Raw genomic sequence first — 17,384 nt, forward strand, 5'->3', positions numbered from 1 at the left:
GTGGGTGAACACTAGTCAGTCCCCACTAACAACTAAAGACAACAAGGAAGACAAACACGGGGAAAAATAACTTAGCTTGAGCCGACTTCAGAGAGATTACAGCACACGTCCTCCTAACTCCAGAGAGGATGTAAGCAAACTGCAATAGCTCCAAGCCTTCACAAGGGAACATGTGAATATCACTGGCGCCTCCCTGTAGCAAGCAGAAAGAATTTAAACACCCAGGCATGGGTGTCAATTAGCAGGAGGGAGGTAGCCGCTGGGTCCTAGACTGAGACAAATTTAAGAAGGAAGGTGTCTGTAATGCAAACGAAGAGATCTCCTGCAACCAACTGCAGGGCGACTGTCTGTCACATCTAACACACCCATGACAGTAGGGGGATGTGAAGAGAGCAGGGATCGTTATTGGAGATCAGGGATTTTAGTGACTCAGCAGGAATGGTAGAGGTAAATCAAGGTTGTTAGCGTAAGGGCTCGCTCACACTGGAGTATAACACGGCCTAGTGCTCTCTAATGTTTGATTGGATAGCACACGGCCCAATGTTATATTATGGAGCAGTGCAGATCTGCGATGAGAAAACAATTACATCATGCTGGGGGTGCATCCGATATTCAGATCACGCACACCCATATAAGTCTATTGGAGTGTGTAAAACATCACACTGCAGTTGGATCTCATCCGAGTGCAGTCTGATTATCGTGGACACAGACCATGGAGAAGATGGAGAAATTAAGTTCTCCGTCTTCTCTGCACCTGCGTGTGATTCTCTCACGTGAGAGAGTCGGATCAGTCTATAAAAGAGTCTGATCCAAGTGTCATTAGCATAATCGGCCCGATTCTCTCGCATGAGGGGATCTACTGCTGTGTGACCCTTAGAGCGTGTATCTCAGTGGGTGAATCAGGCATAGAAAGACCAAAATAATTGAAGAAGATCTCAGGAAAACACCTCGATAATTATGGATGGTTGGGTGGAGAGATTCCGGGACTAAGACTTTTTTTTATAATCTTGTTACTTCTCCTCAGTTTTAATTACGAGGTAATTACATATTGTCTCCTACGATCAATATAGTTGTTCTGTACTTATGATCGTGAAATTAAATCTCATCTCTCGGACAAAGTTGTTTATAATAATTGAGTCTTTTCATTGAAATAATGGGGTTTGTGGTGACCATGCCTCCCTGGGATCATGTGGATCTACAGGTTTGCTGCAACATTTGGTATTGGGTAAATCTGAGCCGCAAAGTTAGAGATTCCCTGGTTTTCACCATACGGAGAGGTCGGTGATTCTGCAGATAATCCCGGGGTTGAGTAACATACTCTCTAAGCTCTTAAAGCTTCTATACATTTGTCTGGTTGGCCAGTAGAGGTATCGCTTACACTATACAATGCTTCTGCCTTTTCTGCCATAAAGTATTTACCACCGTAATTAAGGAACCAAACAGGTTCGGGCTGAGGAACGTCACCGTACAGTCCGGACTCAGCAGAAAGATTCAAAAATTCAAAACATATTGACGATTTCTTGCAACAAAATATAAATTCTTGAGTAGAGAACGATTTTATGAAAATACGATCAAAATACCCGCGGCGTCACTCGTGGGAAATTATATGATAAGTTGTTGGTTCCGCTTGATACGGTTACAATTTTCAGTTTCTGACGTTGACATCTTCAGCGTTTTACATTTCTTTTTGCAACTCTTCTTTTTTCTTAGTTTGTCGTTAACAGTCGTTTATTTTGTGGTAACACGGAGGCGACAACAACCACTTTTTTGAACAAATTTTTATTAAATATTGATATAGGGAAAATATATATTCTTGTACCGTGTTAGCCAGTAGATAGAAAAATATTTAGATTTGAGAGTCCTCAGTGGTTGATACCTTTTAATGTCTAACTGAAAAGATGGTAACAAATTGCAAGCTTTCCAGACTACTCAGGTCTCTTCATCAGGCATAGTATACCACAAAATCTGAAGAGTCACAAATTTATACACATTTATAGAGTTTATCACCGTGAATCGTTTGCGTGGTGATCATAGATTTATGGTACGTTTTCCTGCTTTCCATTACTACATGAGCAGGGACTTGTCATTAGGACTCCATTAATCATAAAGTAATAGTCAGTGATGATTGTGTCTACAGACGCAGCTCCGGACGCGTCCTGCCGCCTCCTATCCTGGGTGCAATGGTTTATAGTCATATTATAGATTGGTAGAAAGAATACAATTCTCCAGATGTGAATCATTTCTGACACTGTGCAAATGAAGTTCTGAATCCAAGAGGACAGACAGGGGTCCATCTTCTGGTCCCGATATCTCATGCCTGGATCATGAATACTATTTATATGTTATTTATTTTGGGCTAAAATAATCCAAAGCATAGTTTCTTCTTCTTCTTCTTTTTCTCCTGGTTTTCTCGCCTGACTTCCTCCTCTTGTCTCGCTCGCTCACGTTCCCTCTCCCATTGGAGCTCCTGCTCTCGCCTCTTGCATTCCTCCTCCTCCTGCTTCATCCGTTCTTCCTCCCTCCGTTTCTTCATCTCCCCTTCAATATTCTTACGTTTCTTCTCCTGCAGAATTTGCTCCAAGGCTTTTTTGTTTTCCTCTTTTCTCTGCTTTTCCATTGCATCCCAATTTTGGATGTAGTTAAGCACAAATTTCTTCCTCATCTTCATCTCCTCCGATGGATCTCGAGGTTGTTCCACCCGAAACTGAACGTCTTTAATGACTTCACACAAGAATTTCAGGACTTCTTCGTGTTTTCCTCTGGTTTTCATGTGATCTTCTCTGGTGTAATTCTCAAATGAAAAGATTCTGTCGACTCCGATGTCCCTGAATATTCCTTCTTTTTCAGTCAAAGTCCCCGCTGTCTTATGAGTGAGAACCACTATTGGGACGACTCCTGGAAGACAAGACAGAAGATGGAAGATGACTTGTAGTTTTTTTATTGCATTGCCAATCTCTAGACAAGAAACACTGAATATTAAAATTCGGTACATAGTAGCATCAATGTGAGGTTTGGGACAGTTTAGAGCGCGTGCTCTGTGGACCGCAGCGTGACCATTGTGCCGAGAGGAGCAGATGAATTGTCCTTACGCCTATTGACCTTTTTGGAGAATATAATTGGAGTTCAGTGATTACTGTGCAAAGAAAAGTAACTGAACTGTCCCCATCACCCACTCCATCTACGGGACACGTGAGCGTGCTTGGTGAGAGGGCGAGTTGGTTATTTCAATCCCTATCGGCACTGATAATGAGGTGACCGCAGAAAAGTGATCCCTACAAAACAGCAAGTATCAGTCTGTTATGCGACTATTGGACCGAAAAAGAACTGCAACATTTCAGACATTTAGGGAGTTTTTAAATAAAAATAATATATGAAAGTGTTTTTTTCATTTTCTAAGAATAGATGATTTCTTAAAGTAAACCAGAATGAGCTCCATCCTTGATTACCAAAAAAATGATCGAAATTTGGAATTACTGCAATTATTCTAATTGTCTCTTCAGAAAGGAAGAGGACCAGAACTCTATAGCGCCACCTACAGGAAGCAGCAATCCTAAAAGTCAATAGTGACCCTTAACGAGCCTGATCACATGACTTAGGATATAAGCCAGAACCAAAAACTCAATTTGCAGACACTGTATTTCGGGGTGCTGCCCCTCATCAGTGCAAAGTGTGAGTTCTGGTTTGGCAGGGTGAGAGGCGTCAGACCGGTATCTAGGAGTAATATGTCTCCTTGCGGAGAGTGACGTGTTAAGCATGTCACAGTGAGGAGACTTTTAAAGCCGCAATGCTCCTCTGGGAAATATGCAAATTGTCTCTTCAGAGAGGAAGAGGACTAGCAATTATCCTGGCACGTTGTGCACACACATTCATGACAGGAGCCACGTTGTAATGGCCATAGAATTACCTTGTGAAACCACCATAGATGGAGTAGCCACAAACCACCACCAGGCATGTAGAGTCCTTCCGTTCACCTTTTCTGCATAGCACAAAGACACGGTGGTTGGAAACAAAGATCTCAAATTTGGACTCATGAGACCAAAGCACAGATTTCTACTGGTCTAATGTCCATTCCTTGTGTTCTTTAGCCCAAACAAGTCTCTTCTGCTTGTTGCCTGTCCTTAGCAGTGGTTTCCTAGCAGCTATTTTACCATGAAGGCCTGCTGCACAAAGTCTCCTCTTAACAGTTGTTGTAGAGATGTGTCTGCTGCTAGAACTCTGTGTGGCATTGACCTGGTCTCTAATCTGAGCTGCTGTTAACCTGCGATTTCTGAGGCTGGTGACTCGGATAAACTTATCCTCAGAAGCAGAGGTGACTCTTGGTCTTCCTTTCCTGGAGCGGTCCTCATGTGAGCCAATTTCTTTGTAGCGCTTGATGGTGCTTGCAACTGCACTTGGGGACACTTTCAAAGTTTTCCCAATTTTTCGGACTGGCTGACCTTCATTTCTTAAAGTAATGATGGCCACTCGTTTTTCTTTACTCAGCTGCTTTTTTCTTGCCATAATACAAATTCTAACAGTCTATTCAGTAGGACTATCAGCTGTGTATCCACCTGACTTCTGCACAACACAACTGATGGTCCCAACCCCATTTATAAGGCAAGAAATCCCACTTATTAAACCTGACAGGGCACACCTGTGAAGTGAAAACCATTTCCGGTGACTACCTCTTGAAGCTCATCAAGAGAATGCCAAGAGTGTGCAAAGCAGTCATCAAAGCAAAAGGTGGCTACTGTGAAGAACCTAGAATATAAGACATATTTTCAGTTGTTTCACACTTTTTTGTTAAGTATATAATTCCACATGTGGTAATTCGTAGTTTTGATGCCTTCAGTGTGAATGTACAATTTTAAAAGTCATGAAAATACAGAAAAATCTTTAAATGAGAAGGTGTGTCCAAACTTTTGGTCTGTACTGTATATGCACAAGAAGAGGCTATGATAGCATAGGAAGCAAGTTCCATAACCTCTAAAGGTGGTTTGGTGTGTGCAATAGTTATAAAACAAAGACCCCTATAAATCCATGATTCAAGGCACAAGTCACTACTGGTAAATGAGCTTACCCATAGTAATGAAGGATAGATGTACTCTCCAGGCTAGAGACAAGCCCATGATGAAAGGGGGGGGGTACCCGGAGAGTACATCTATCCTTCATTACTATGGGTATGCTCATTTACCAGTGCATTGACTTGTGCATTGACTCATGAAACATGGATTCATAGGGGTCTTCATTTTATATCGCAAGCGCTATACGACCTTTAAAGATTTATGGCCTCTTCTCGTGCATAATGCTAATCCCTTAGTTAATCATATCCCTGTTAAAGGTTGCTGAGTGCACATACTGTACATTTCTGCTATTCCTGTGGTTAACCATTACCCTGCTGCAAGATCCTGATTGCTTATACATCTTTGCTAATCCTGTGGGCAACCGTATCTCTGCTGCAAGTTCCTGATTGTATAACTATGATCTTGGTAAATGTAACTGCCCTTCAGCTCCATCGACTGCTTCCAGCTTCGCTTGCCCATTTGCTGCCCAGCATACTCTGCTGTCATGGTCCTCCCTGATCCACATGCTATCACTTTCATCAGAACAATGCTCCACATCCTCCTCTGATATTTTCAACAGAATGATTCTTCACTTCCTATTCTAATCCTTTTGTCGGAAGCATTCTTCACATCCTCCTCTGATCTCGTCATTAAAAACAATTGTTTTTATCTTTCTCGGATACTTTTATCAGAAGGATTTTTCCCATTCTCCTCTAACCCCTTTTTCCAGAATAATTCTCTGCATCCTCCTATCAGCCTTTTCATCAGAACAAGTTTTCATATCCTGTCCTGATCTTTTAATCAGAATAATTCTTTACATCCTCCTTTGATCCTTTCATTAGAAAGATTCTTTATGTTATTCTGTGATTTTTCTATTATAATGATTTTGTCACAGGTTTATCGTGACAGAGAGGATACAGAAGACCTAGCTGTCTGATTTCTCCTACTCCTGCACTGAAGCTTGCTTGTGCTGATGCTCTCAGCTGTTCAGAGTTGGCCACTCCCCACTCCTATATATACTCGCTTCTGGCAATCAGGACGTGCCAGAGTTAGCTTCATGCTCCATGGTTCAGGAGTTTGGTGGTTTGTTGCTGTTTGAGAAGGTGTTTGGTGGATTTATCTAAGACTGTTGCTTGGTTTTGATTACCTCCAAATCCTCTCATTCTATTACTTAGGGTGCATAGAAGTATGGTCTGTATTTTCCTTTATCCCTTTTTCTATTACCTTGTTAGTCTGGTTCATGTATTGCGATACACTACTACTCCCCTCCTCCCTGTGTGGGGGGAAGGAATAGACTTAGGGTGGATTCAGGAGCTCAGTAAGGTAAGTGGCCCCGGCATCTTCACCATTAGAAGTAATCTGGGGAACAGGGATAGCTAGAGTACTCCTAGGTCCCGGGATACCCAACAACAGATTCGTGACAGATTTTTGCATTCTTCTCTGATCCTGTCATTGTATTGATTCTTCATATTCTTCTCTGATCTTTTTATCAGAATGATTCTTAACACTCTCCTCTGAACCCTTTTGCTTACGAGGTTACGAGTTGTTTACATCTACAAAATCCTTTTTCTTTAGATGATTTTCACCATTTCTTTTTTATCCTCCTCAGATCCTTCAATCAGAATGATTATTCAAATCCTTTTCTGACTCCTTTTATCAGAACAAAGTTTGACATCCTCTTCAAATCAATTAATCAGAACGATTCTTCACATCCTCCTCTGATTCATCCATCATAATGATTTTCACAGTCTCCTCTCATCGTTTCCAGGCATAAGGTGTGGGAGACTACAGTACAGTGTGGGATTGAAATCCACAATTTTTCAAGATTCACATTTGGGTGCAGTTAGATTGTTTCCCAACAAACCCCAACATACCGGAAATAGGAAAATAACTATACAGAAAAGTCCATAGAAGAACAAGGTCCCCGAGTTTCTCACAGTGTACAGAACCTTAATATAAGATATACAGATGGATAATACCTGTCAGATTCTGTGCGGAAAGAAATAAAGCTTTTAGGTTCTTCTTTTCTTCATTTGTGATTACTTTTCTTACGCTAAAAAGATTAAAGCAAAAAAAACAACAATCTGAGAAACATCACAAAATGGGAGAACAAAGCAGATATCAATAAAACACGTTCAACAGCAATAACAGCAACATAGTGATTCCACAATAACAAAACACATACAAACACCCATGACCAAGTGCTATGAAGAGATAATCCAACAGTTACAAACACGTCACCAATTTCAGAATTATAGTTTTAAAATATTTAAAAAGTCATGTATCATTTTCTATAGACTTCACAAGTACTTGCTATATAGTGTTGATTAGTATTGAGCGAGCATGCTCGACACTGTTCGGTACTCGCCCAAGCATCTCACTACTCGGGATGTTCGGCGAGCACCGAGCATTTCCGGGTTACTCGGGCGGGAGCTCGGGTCTCCGCCCTGCATGTTTGGCGCTCTTTACAGAGCCAATGAACATGCAGGGATTGCCAGCCAGTCACTGTAATGCTGTAGCCATGTTGGTTGTGGCATTACAGTGATTGGCTGGCCGCACAGCGTCACCTCGAGTATTTAAAACCGGGCGCCGCCATCTTGGACACAGTCGCTCCGGATCAGACAGTGTAGGGAAAGCGCTGCTGAGATAGGGAGAGATTTATACTGCGAAATACTTAGTGTAGGGTCTGTAAAGGCTGCCAGATCAAACAAACAGTCCTTCTCAGGACTAATATCCATCCCAGATACCAGGCAGGCAGGCTGTATAGGAGACGCAGTGGTTATACCAGCAAACGCTGCATTACAGTCCTGTGTGCTCCTGCTGGTCAAATTGCTGGACTTAGCTCCAGGTCTCAGGGGCCAGGAAAAATCATTTTTTTTAATCTAAATCCTCTTTTTTTTTTTCCTCCGTCAGACTGTACAAATTCCACAGTTGGACACTCTGAAGAGCTGTTCACTGGTCCATTTCCATATTTGTGCCCCTCGCCTCCTCCGCTTGAAGTGGTGGAAGAGGAAATCCCATGTAGCGATGCCCAAATATTTGAACAGCCACGGCCACAGGAAGTCGACGCTGGCAATCTGTCACAAGAGGTGGACGATGACGAGACACAATTGCCACGAAGTGAGGAGGAGGATCGTGGTGCGGAAGTGGAAGAGGAGGAGGTGGTAGATGATCTAGTAACTGACCCAACGTGGCAGGAGGACACGCAGAGCAAGGCCAGCAGCACACAGGGGGAGGGAGGCAGAGTACCCCAACAGGCAGGAAGAAGCAGTGTGGTGGCCGCACACAGAAGGCGGGCAACCGTTCCCCGTAACACCAACACGACGGACGTTGCCAGTACAACCGGTAGGTCTTCCAGAGTCTGGAAGTTTTTTAAAGACTCTGCTGATAACCCCAAAAAGGTCATTTGTACCACCTGCCATGCCAGCATCAGCAGGGGTGACAAAACTACCAGCCTGACCACCACCAGCATGATGAGGCACATGTCAGCAAAGCACCCGACTTTGTGGGGTGAACCCCAGGGTCCACGACCTGTGTCAGCGGGTGTCACCACTGCTTCTTCCGCTGTTGTGCGTGTAATAGAACCCCCTGTTGTGCGTGCAAGGCAATCCCCTGTCCATAATGCATGCAAAGATGCCCCCTCCTCTCAGTCTTCACTTGTTATGGCAGTTTCTCAAGAAACAGCATCCACGTCCACGTCCCACCGCAGCGTTCAATTGTCCATATCCCAGACCTTTGAACGAAAGCGCAAATTCGCAGCCAACGCCCCACAGTCCTAATTTGCACATTTCACGACTGCTTGCGTTGGAAATGCTGCCTTTTAGGCTGGTGGAGACGGAATCCTTCCGCAACCTTATGGCGGTGGCCGTCCCTCGGTACTCGGACCCCAGCTGACACTATTTTGCCCGGTGTGCCATCCCCGCACTACACAAGCAAGTGTCCCAAAACATCTGCCGTGCCCTCAACAACGCAGTTACTGGGAGAGTCCACCTGACAACGGACACGTGGACAAGTGCTTGTGGCCATGGACGGTACATCTCCCTGACGGCACACTGGGTAAACATAGTGGAAGCCGGGACCCAGTCGGACCTTGGGACGGAACACATCCTCCCCACACCGAGGATTGCGGGCCCTATGTCAGTCAGAGTTGCCCCCACAGTGTACAGCTCCTGCACATCATCCTCCTCCTCCTCCTCATGTTCAGCCTCCATCTCAGATATCACCACATCAGTTACCAGCTGGAAGCACTGCAGTACTGCCTCCGCCAAGCAGCAACAGGCTGTGCTGAAACTCATAAGCTTAGGTGATAAACCTCACACTGCTTGTGAGTTGTGGACATCTGTGAAAGAGCAGGCAGATCTGTGGCTGAGACCGCTGAACCTACATAGAGGCATGGTCTTGTGTGACAATGGCCGTAACCTGGTGGCGGCTCTGAGGCGAGACGAGATCACACACGTACCATGCCTGGCTCATGTGCTTAACCTCATGGTTCAGCGGGTTCTTAAATTGTACCCCGAGTTGCCAGATCTGCTTGTCAAAGTACGCCGCCTGTCAGCTCATTTTCGGCAGTCGGCTACAGCTTCCGCCGCCCTTGCTGTGTTGAAGCAGCGTTTGCAGCTTCCGGCACACCGACTGGTGATGTCCCCACACATTGGAACTCTACCCTCCACATGTTGCAAAGGATTTGTGAGCAGAAGAGAGTAGTTGTGGAATACCAGCTGCAACAAGGCCGTCGATATTCAGGTCAGACTCCACACATAAGACCTCAGGAGTGGACCTGGATGTCTGACATATGTACCATCCTGACAAACTTTGAGAAGTCCACCAAGATGGTGAGTGGCGATGACGCCATCATTAGCGTCAGCATTCCACTTGTTTGTCTTTTGCAACGCTCTCTGCAGAGAATTAAAGAGGAGGCATTGCAGCCAGAGTATGTGTTAGAACCCTCCTGTTAGTTTTTTTATATTTTGTGGTCACGTGACCTGCTGCCTTTTTATTCCAGCTCCGCCCTTCTGGCTTTGCTGGACTTCAGTGTTACTTTGACTCTTAATCTAGCCAGGTGCTTTGTACCTATCTCTATAGTTTGCTTGGTCCTTGGACCTCTAAGTATTTTTGTCTGTTTGTCTTTTTGCTCCGCTACAACTTCTGCTAGGAGGTGTCCAATTTTGTCCCAGTCCTTAGTTCTTTCAGGGACCCCTCCCTTATATCTATAGGTCTGCGTTCAGACTAGCCGAGGACGAAGGCGGGTCTGTTCACAAGGAACAGGTTGCCCGCTGCATCGTAGGGAATCAGCTTAGTCCTATTGTAGGGACAGTTTTCCTATCTTTCCTTAGTTCTTGTAGCAGATCATAACAGTAAGTCCAGCCCAAAAAAAATAAAAACTCTAAGGAAAGAAATCCGGAGATCAGCATGGTGTCTGTTCAGGAATTGGCTCAACGCCTGCAGGGATTGTCTCTTGAGGTGGCCGAGCTCCAGCAACACGTGAGTAGCTGTCCTGGAGCGCATTTTGTGTAACCGAAGGTAGGACTGCCTGATTTTTTTTATGGTAAACAACAAGATTTTTTTCCTTTAAAAATGCTTGTTTATTATATTTTCGTTTGAGACCCAGGTCCTCTGGGAAAGAATCACAGCACATTGGGTTTATCATGTCACTTTTGCGCAAGGAACCACAGGGATGGGCCTTTTTTCTCCAACCTAATGATCCGTGTTTTAGATCAGTGGAAGATTTTTTTTCTGCTATAGGGTTGTTGTATGACGATCCTGATCAAATCTCATCTGCTGAGACAGAACTGAGACGTTTGAAGCAGGGGTTAGGTGATGTTGAAAATTATTGTACACACTTCAGAAGGTGGTCTTATGAAGTGGAATGGAATGATTCGGCGTTAAAATGATTGTTTCTTGCTGGTCTAAGTGAAAGGGTTAAGGATCTGCTGATTGCTTTCCCTGCACCTGGAACCTTGCAAGAAGCCATGCAATTAGCTATATGTGTGGACAGGAGACTGCGTGCCAGGGTTAATGAGGAGAAAACTCCTGCTATGGCAGCTCCTAGTCATCAGAGGGTCTGCTCGGACGACGGAGAACCGATGGAGATTGGGGCGATGTCACTCCGCTCTCAGGAAAAAGACCTCAGGTTTTCCAAGGGATTGTGTTTTTATTGTGGTAAATCTGATCATTTTGTTAAGAACTGTGAGCTTCGGTTAAACAAAGAAAAAAAAAAAGGTCAGTTACGCCCGTATTGCTTGTTTGAACTCTAAGGGAGTATTTCTGTCAGGGAGTACCTCATTGCAGGAGGAGTTGATTGAATTTCAGGTATTTGTGGATTGTGGTTCAACACTGAATGTGATTGATAAGGGATTTTTGGAAAAACTTAAATTCGAATCCAAATCTTTGTCATCTCCTATTTCTGTGGTTGCTGTTGATAACACTCCTTTGAAATGTATTACTCACAAGGTTTTTGAATTTCCCCTCACTATTAATGGTATTCACGAAGAGAATTTGGATTTGGTGGTATTGGAAAATTTACCTTCTCCAGTAGTTTTAGGTTTGCCTTGGTTAAAACTGCACAATCCTTTACTGGACTGGTCTACTAATGAAATTAAATCTTGGAGTCCTAAGTGTTATGATAAATGTTGTAACGGTCGCATTGCTGCTGTGGAAAAAGGGGAATTACCGGTACCTATTCAGGATTTTTGGAAGGTTTTTTCAGAGGAGGAGTCGCAAATTTTACCTCCTCATAGGCACTATGATTGCACTATTGAGTTTATTCCTGGAGCTACTCTTCCCAAGAGTCGCTTGTTTAATCTTACTATCCCTGAAAGAAAGGCCTTGGAGGAATACATACAGACAAGCTTGGCTGCTGGTCACATTAGACCTTCCAAGTCTCCTGTGGCTGTTGGATTTTTTTTTTTTTTTTAAAAAAGGACTGGGGTTTACGTCCATGTCTGGACTTTCGCGAAATTAATAAAATTACTGTACGCAATTCCTACCCACTGCCGTTAATTCCTGACTTGTTTAACCAGTTAGTGGGGGCCAAGTGGTTCTCTAAAATTGATCTCAGGGGGGCATACAATTTGTTGCGTATGAAGGAGGGTGATGAATGGAAAACTGCTTTAAACACTCCGGCGGGTCATTTTGAGAATCTGGTTATGCCTTTTGGTCTTACCAACGCACCAGCGTTTTTTCAGAACCTTATTAATGACATCCTAAGACCGTTGATCGGTAAGAATGTGGTGGTGTATTTGGATGACATTTTGATTTATTCACCAGATCTAGAGTCCCATTGGCAGAGCGTACGTGAGGTATTGCAGTTATTAAGTGATAATTCACTTTTTGCTAAGCTGGAGAAATGCGAGTTCGCTGTGCAGAGGATTAGTTTTTTGGGCTACATTATCTCCAGCGAGGGCTTTGAGATGGACCCGATGAAGGTTCAGGCGGTGCAGGAATGGTCTAGGCCTATTGGTTTGAAATCGATACAGAGATTTTTGGGTTTCGCCAATTATTACAGAAAATTCATTAAGAATTTTTCTATAATTGTTAAGCCACTGACCGATCTCACCAGGAAAGGTGCTGATGCGGTTCAGTGGACTTCTGAGGCCATTGAAGCTTTTGTGTATCTCAAGGAGAGGTTCAGTTCTGCCCCCATCCTTATGCCGCCTGATGAGACCAAGCCTTTTTTGGTTGAGATTGATGCTTCTTCGGTGGGGGTCGGTGCGGTTTTGTCTCAGGAGAACAAGGATGGAGTACATCCCTGTGCCTTTTTTTCGAAAAAAAATTCTGAAACCGAACTTAATTACGATGTTGGTAATCGGGAATTGCTGGCTATTAAACTCGCATTTGAACATTGGCGTCATCTCTTGGAAGGTGCTAAATTTCCCATTCAGGTTTTCACTGATCATAAGAATCTGATCTATCTGGATGCTGCCAAGCGCTTGAATGCCCGTCAGGCTAGGTGGGCACTTTTTTTTTCACGGTTTAATTTTTCTGTTACTTACATCCTGGGTACTAAGAATGTTAAAGCTGATGCTTTATCTCGCAGCTTTTCTCCCATGGTTGGTACCGAGGAGGAGGAGAGCATTTTACAGGAAGGAGTTGTGATAGCAGCATTGGACTCCGTTTTGGAAGATGGGATTCTGAAAGCCCAGGAGGATGCCCCATCTAACACTCCTCATGGGAGGTTGTTTGTGCCTAGGACCTTTAGGAGAGATTTGTTTGTTGAGTATCATGAGTCTCGGTTGGCAGGTCATCCAGGAATTTCTGAGACTAAGAGACTTGTAGGTCACAGTTTTTGGTGGCCTGGGTGGCAGAGGGAAGACATTAAGTGGGTGCGTCAATGTACGGTGTGTGCTAGATCAAAGGCTTCACATGCTCCTGCTGCGGGGTTGCTTTGCCCTCTGGAGGTTCCTAGTGCACCTTGGACGCATCTTGCAATGGATTTTATTACTGACCTTCCTGTGTCCGAGGGTTTCACTGTCATCTGGGTGATCGTGGACCGTTTTAGCAAGATGTGTCACTTGGTTCCTTTCATTAAACTACCCTGCGCTAAGACACTCGCTAAGGCTTTTGTTAAGGAAATTGTCAGGCTCCATGGCGTTCCTAACGACATTGTTTCTGATAGAGGACCTCAGTTTGTGGCTCGCTTTTGGCGTGCTTTTTGTGACAGGTTGGGAGTCCATTTGTCATTTTCGTCTGGTTATCATCCTGAGTCTAATGGACAGACTGAAAGAAAGAACCAGGATGTTGAACAGTTTTTGCGTTGTTTTGTGGCAGACAATCAAGAGGTGTGGTCTGAGTTTCTGCCTCTCGCAGAATTTGCTCTTAACAATCATACATCCTCTTCTGCTGGGTGTTCTCCGTTTTTTTGTTGTTCTGGGAGACATCTGTCGTTTGGTTCGTTCTCCAAATTGGTGTCGGCTGTGCCGGAGGAGGAGAATTTTTCCGGTGATTTGGAGACAGTTTGGACTGATGTACGTTGTAACCTTCAAGAGGCTAACAAAAAGTCCAAGAAGTATTTTAACAGGAAACATCAAGAGGTTTTGTTTACGGTTGGTGACATGGTTTGGTTGTCCTCAAAGGATCTGCGGTTGAGGATTCCTTCTAAGAAATTGGGTCCGAAGTTTGTGGGACCATTTAAGGTGCTTCAAGTGGTTAACCAGTCTGCTGTTAGGTTGGAGGTTCCCACCTCCTGGAAGATTAATCCGGTGTTTCATGTTTCCTTGTTGAAAAAAGCTGTTGTATCGGATAGGGACGCCACTGTCACAGTTCCTTCGGTGGTGGAAGACGGTGAATATGAAATTTCTCGTATCCTGAATTCCAGACGGCATAGAGGGAGATTGCAGTATCTCGTCGCTTGGAAAGGTTTCCGTCCTGAGGATATCTCCTGGGTAAGGGCGGATGATGTCTCTGCTCCTAGACTTATCAGAGTGTTTCACAGGAGGTTTCCTGATAGGCCTGGGCCTGGAGGATCCGGAGGATCCTCATAGAAGAGGGGGTACTGTTAGAACCCTCCTGTTAGTTTTTTTCTATTTTGTGGCCACGTGACCTGCTGCCTATTTATTCCAGCTCCGCCCTTCTGGCTTTGCTGGACTTCAGTGTTACTTTGACTCTTAATCATACCAGGTGCTTTGTACCTATCTCTATAGTTTGCTTGGTCCTTGGATCTCTAAGTATTTTTGTCTGTTTGTCTTTTTGCTCTGCTACAACTTCTGCTAGGAGGTGTCCAATTTTGTCCCTTAGTACTTTTAGGGACCTAGGACTGCGTTCAGACTAGCTGAGGACGAAGGCGGGTCTGTTCACAAGGAACAGGTTGCCAGCTGTATCGTAGGGAATCAGCTTAGTCCTATTGTAGGGACAGTTTTACTATCTTTCCTTAGTTCTTGTAGCAGAACATAACAGTATGATGAGATGGATCAAGAAGCCGTAGCGGGCGATTACACACAGCCCAGCCTCATCTCATCCCAACGTGAATTGGGGGACAATGAGGGAGAGGAGGAGGAGGAGGAAGAACAGCAGCTGGTATCATGCGCTGTAGACGGTAGTAGCTGTACAACTGTCATACCGTCGGTTCAGCGTGGGTGGCCTGAGGACAGGGGGGAGGAGGAGGAGGAGGAGAGCATGGTCAGTCGTCATCTTGGTGAGGACACGGAAGTCTTGCCCGTTACCAGTTTGGCACGCATGGCTGACTTTATGTTATGCTGCCTTAACCGTGACCCTCACGTTGTCAAAATGTTGGGTGACAGTCATTACTGGTTGGTGACACTTTTAGACCCCCGCTACAAGGAGAACTTTCACTCTCTTATTCCTGAGGTGGAGAGGTCTACAAAAATGGGGCAGTACCAGAAGGCCCTTGCTGCAGAACTGTTAAAAAAATTCCCATCTGAACACGCTAGCGGCAGAGGTCACAGTTTGTTGCCCAACCAAGGCGTACAGGCTAGAGAGACGCAACTCCAATCCAGCAGAGGCAGGGGAACACTGTCAACGTTCTGGGACAGTTTTCTGAGACCCGCCCAGCTTACAGGCCCTGAGACGCGGGGTACTCACACAAGGAGTGGAAAGATGGTGAGGGAGTACCTTGCCAACCGTACCAGCGTCCTCCGTTATTCCTCTGTGCCTTTTAATTATTAGGAATCCAAGCTGGACACTTGGAATGAGCTCGCTCTGTACACCTTGGAGGTCTTGGCCTGCCCTGCCGCTAGCATGTTATCGGAGCGTGTTTTTAGTGCCGCTGGGGGAATTATAACTGATAAGCGCACTCGCCTGTCAACTGACAATGCTGACAAGCTGACCCTTATCAAAATGAACAAGGGCTGGATTGAGCCAGACTTCTCATCACCACCAAATGACAGCAGAGTAACATAAAGTCAAATCCACTGTGTTATTTCGGGAGGTGTATTCCCATGCACTACTTCACACCCACACATGGGTATACGCTTCCTCATTTCGGCTGTTTTTTGCTCTTCTCCTTATCCTCAGCCTCCGCCACCACTATACCACTAGGGTGACCGTGGTCCGTGTTGCCAGCATTGCAAGTTCCTCCGTCCTAATTTTTGGCAGCTTTTGCTTGGAAGGCATAGGCAAAGGCTATGGGAGACCCACTCCTCAATAATGGGAATAATGTTTTTCATATGCTGTACTGCATGGCTCTTGTTTGCCAGCATTGCAAGTTCCTCCATCCTAATTTTTGGCAGCTTTTGCTTGGAAGGCATAGGCAAAGACTATAGGAGACCCACTCCCCAATAATTGGAATAATGTTTTTAATATGCTGTACTGTATGGCTCTTGTAAGAGGCATTAAAATCGTCTTGTTAAGCTACTGTGACCTCCACGTCTCTTCCAAGGGGCATTGATATTGTCCACTGCGATCTCCACCACTCTTCCAAGGGGCATTAAAACTGTCTTGTTAAGCTATTGTGACCTCCATGTCTCTTCCAAGGGGCATTGAAATCGTCTTGTTAAGCTACTGTGACCTCCACGTCTCTTCCATGGGGCATTGATATTTTCTTTTTATTCTACTGTAACCTCCACCATTCTTCCAAGGGGCATTGATATTGTCTTTTTATTCCACTGTGACCTCCACCACTCTTCCAAGGGGCATTGATATTGTCTTTTTATTCCACTGCGACCTCCACCACTCTTCCAAGGGGCATTGATATTGTCTTTTTATTCCACTGTAACCTCCATCACTCTTCGAAGGGGCATTGATATTGTCTTTTTATTCCACTGCGACCTCCACCACTCTTCCAAGGGGCATTGATATTGTCTTTTTATTCCACTGTAACCTCCATCACTCTTCCAAGGGGCATTGATATTGTCTTTTTATTCCACTGTGACCTCCACCACTCTTCCAAGGGGCATTAAAACCGTCTTGTTAAGCTACTGTGACCTCCACGTCTCTTCCAAGGGGCATTAAAACCGTCTTGTTAAACCACTCTGAACTCCACAGCTCTTCAAAGGGGCATGAAAACAGTCTTGTTAAGCTACTGTGACCTCCAAGTCTCTTCCAAGGGTCATTGATATTGTCTTTTTATTCCACTGCGACCTCCACGTCTCTTCCAAGGGGCATTAAAACCGTCTTGTTAAATCACTCTGAACTCCACAGCTCTTCCAAGGGGCATTGAAATGTTGTTTTTAATTACCTCTAACCTCCACGACTCTTCCAACGGGCATTGCATTTCCTCCTAATTTTAGTCAGCTTTTGCTTTTCAATGCATAGGCGAAAACTAAGGGAGACCCACTCCCCAATAATGGGTAGAAGGTTTTTAGTACGCTGTAATCCACGATTGTTTCATGGGGCATTGCAGTTCCTCATAATTTTTGGAAAGCCTTCCATTCACTGCTTAGGCCAACA

The 17,384-nt window shown here is 44.6% G+C and overlaps 1 protein-coding gene across 2 annotated transcripts in view; it reads right to left on the reverse strand.

Annotated features, from left to right (window-relative positions):
• Nucleotides 1–90: 90 nt before the first annotated feature.
• LOC141161273 (uncharacterized) overlaps nucleotides 91–17,384 on the reverse strand; it is a 38,836-nt gene continuing 21,542 nt past the window's right edge. The window contains exons 1-2 of one of the 2 annotated variants that reach the window (XM_073646070.1): nucleotides 3,905–3,991; nucleotides 91–2,895 (exon numbers count right to left, since the gene is read on the reverse strand). In XM_073646070.1, the coding sequence (XP_073502171.1) occupies nucleotides 2,357–2,895; nucleotides 3,905–3,920 (555 nt within the window). In that variant the 5' untranslated portion in view covers nucleotides 3,921–3,991 and the 3' untranslated portion in view covers nucleotides 91–2,356. Of the gene's footprint in view, nucleotides 2,896–3,904; nucleotides 3,992–7,021; nucleotides 7,096–17,384 lie in introns of those variants that run through there. The other variant, XM_073646069.1, reaches the window with a different exon arrangement.

The sequence above is a fragment of the Phyllobates terribilis genome, unplaced genomic scaffold, assembly GCF_046119375.1.
Source record: "Phyllobates terribilis strain yellow unplaced genomic scaffold, ASM4611937v1 Scaffold_9__5_contigs__length_417890890, whole genome shotgun sequence".
Lineage (NCBI taxonomy): Eukaryota > Metazoa > Chordata > Amphibia > Anura > Dendrobatidae > Phyllobates > Phyllobates terribilis.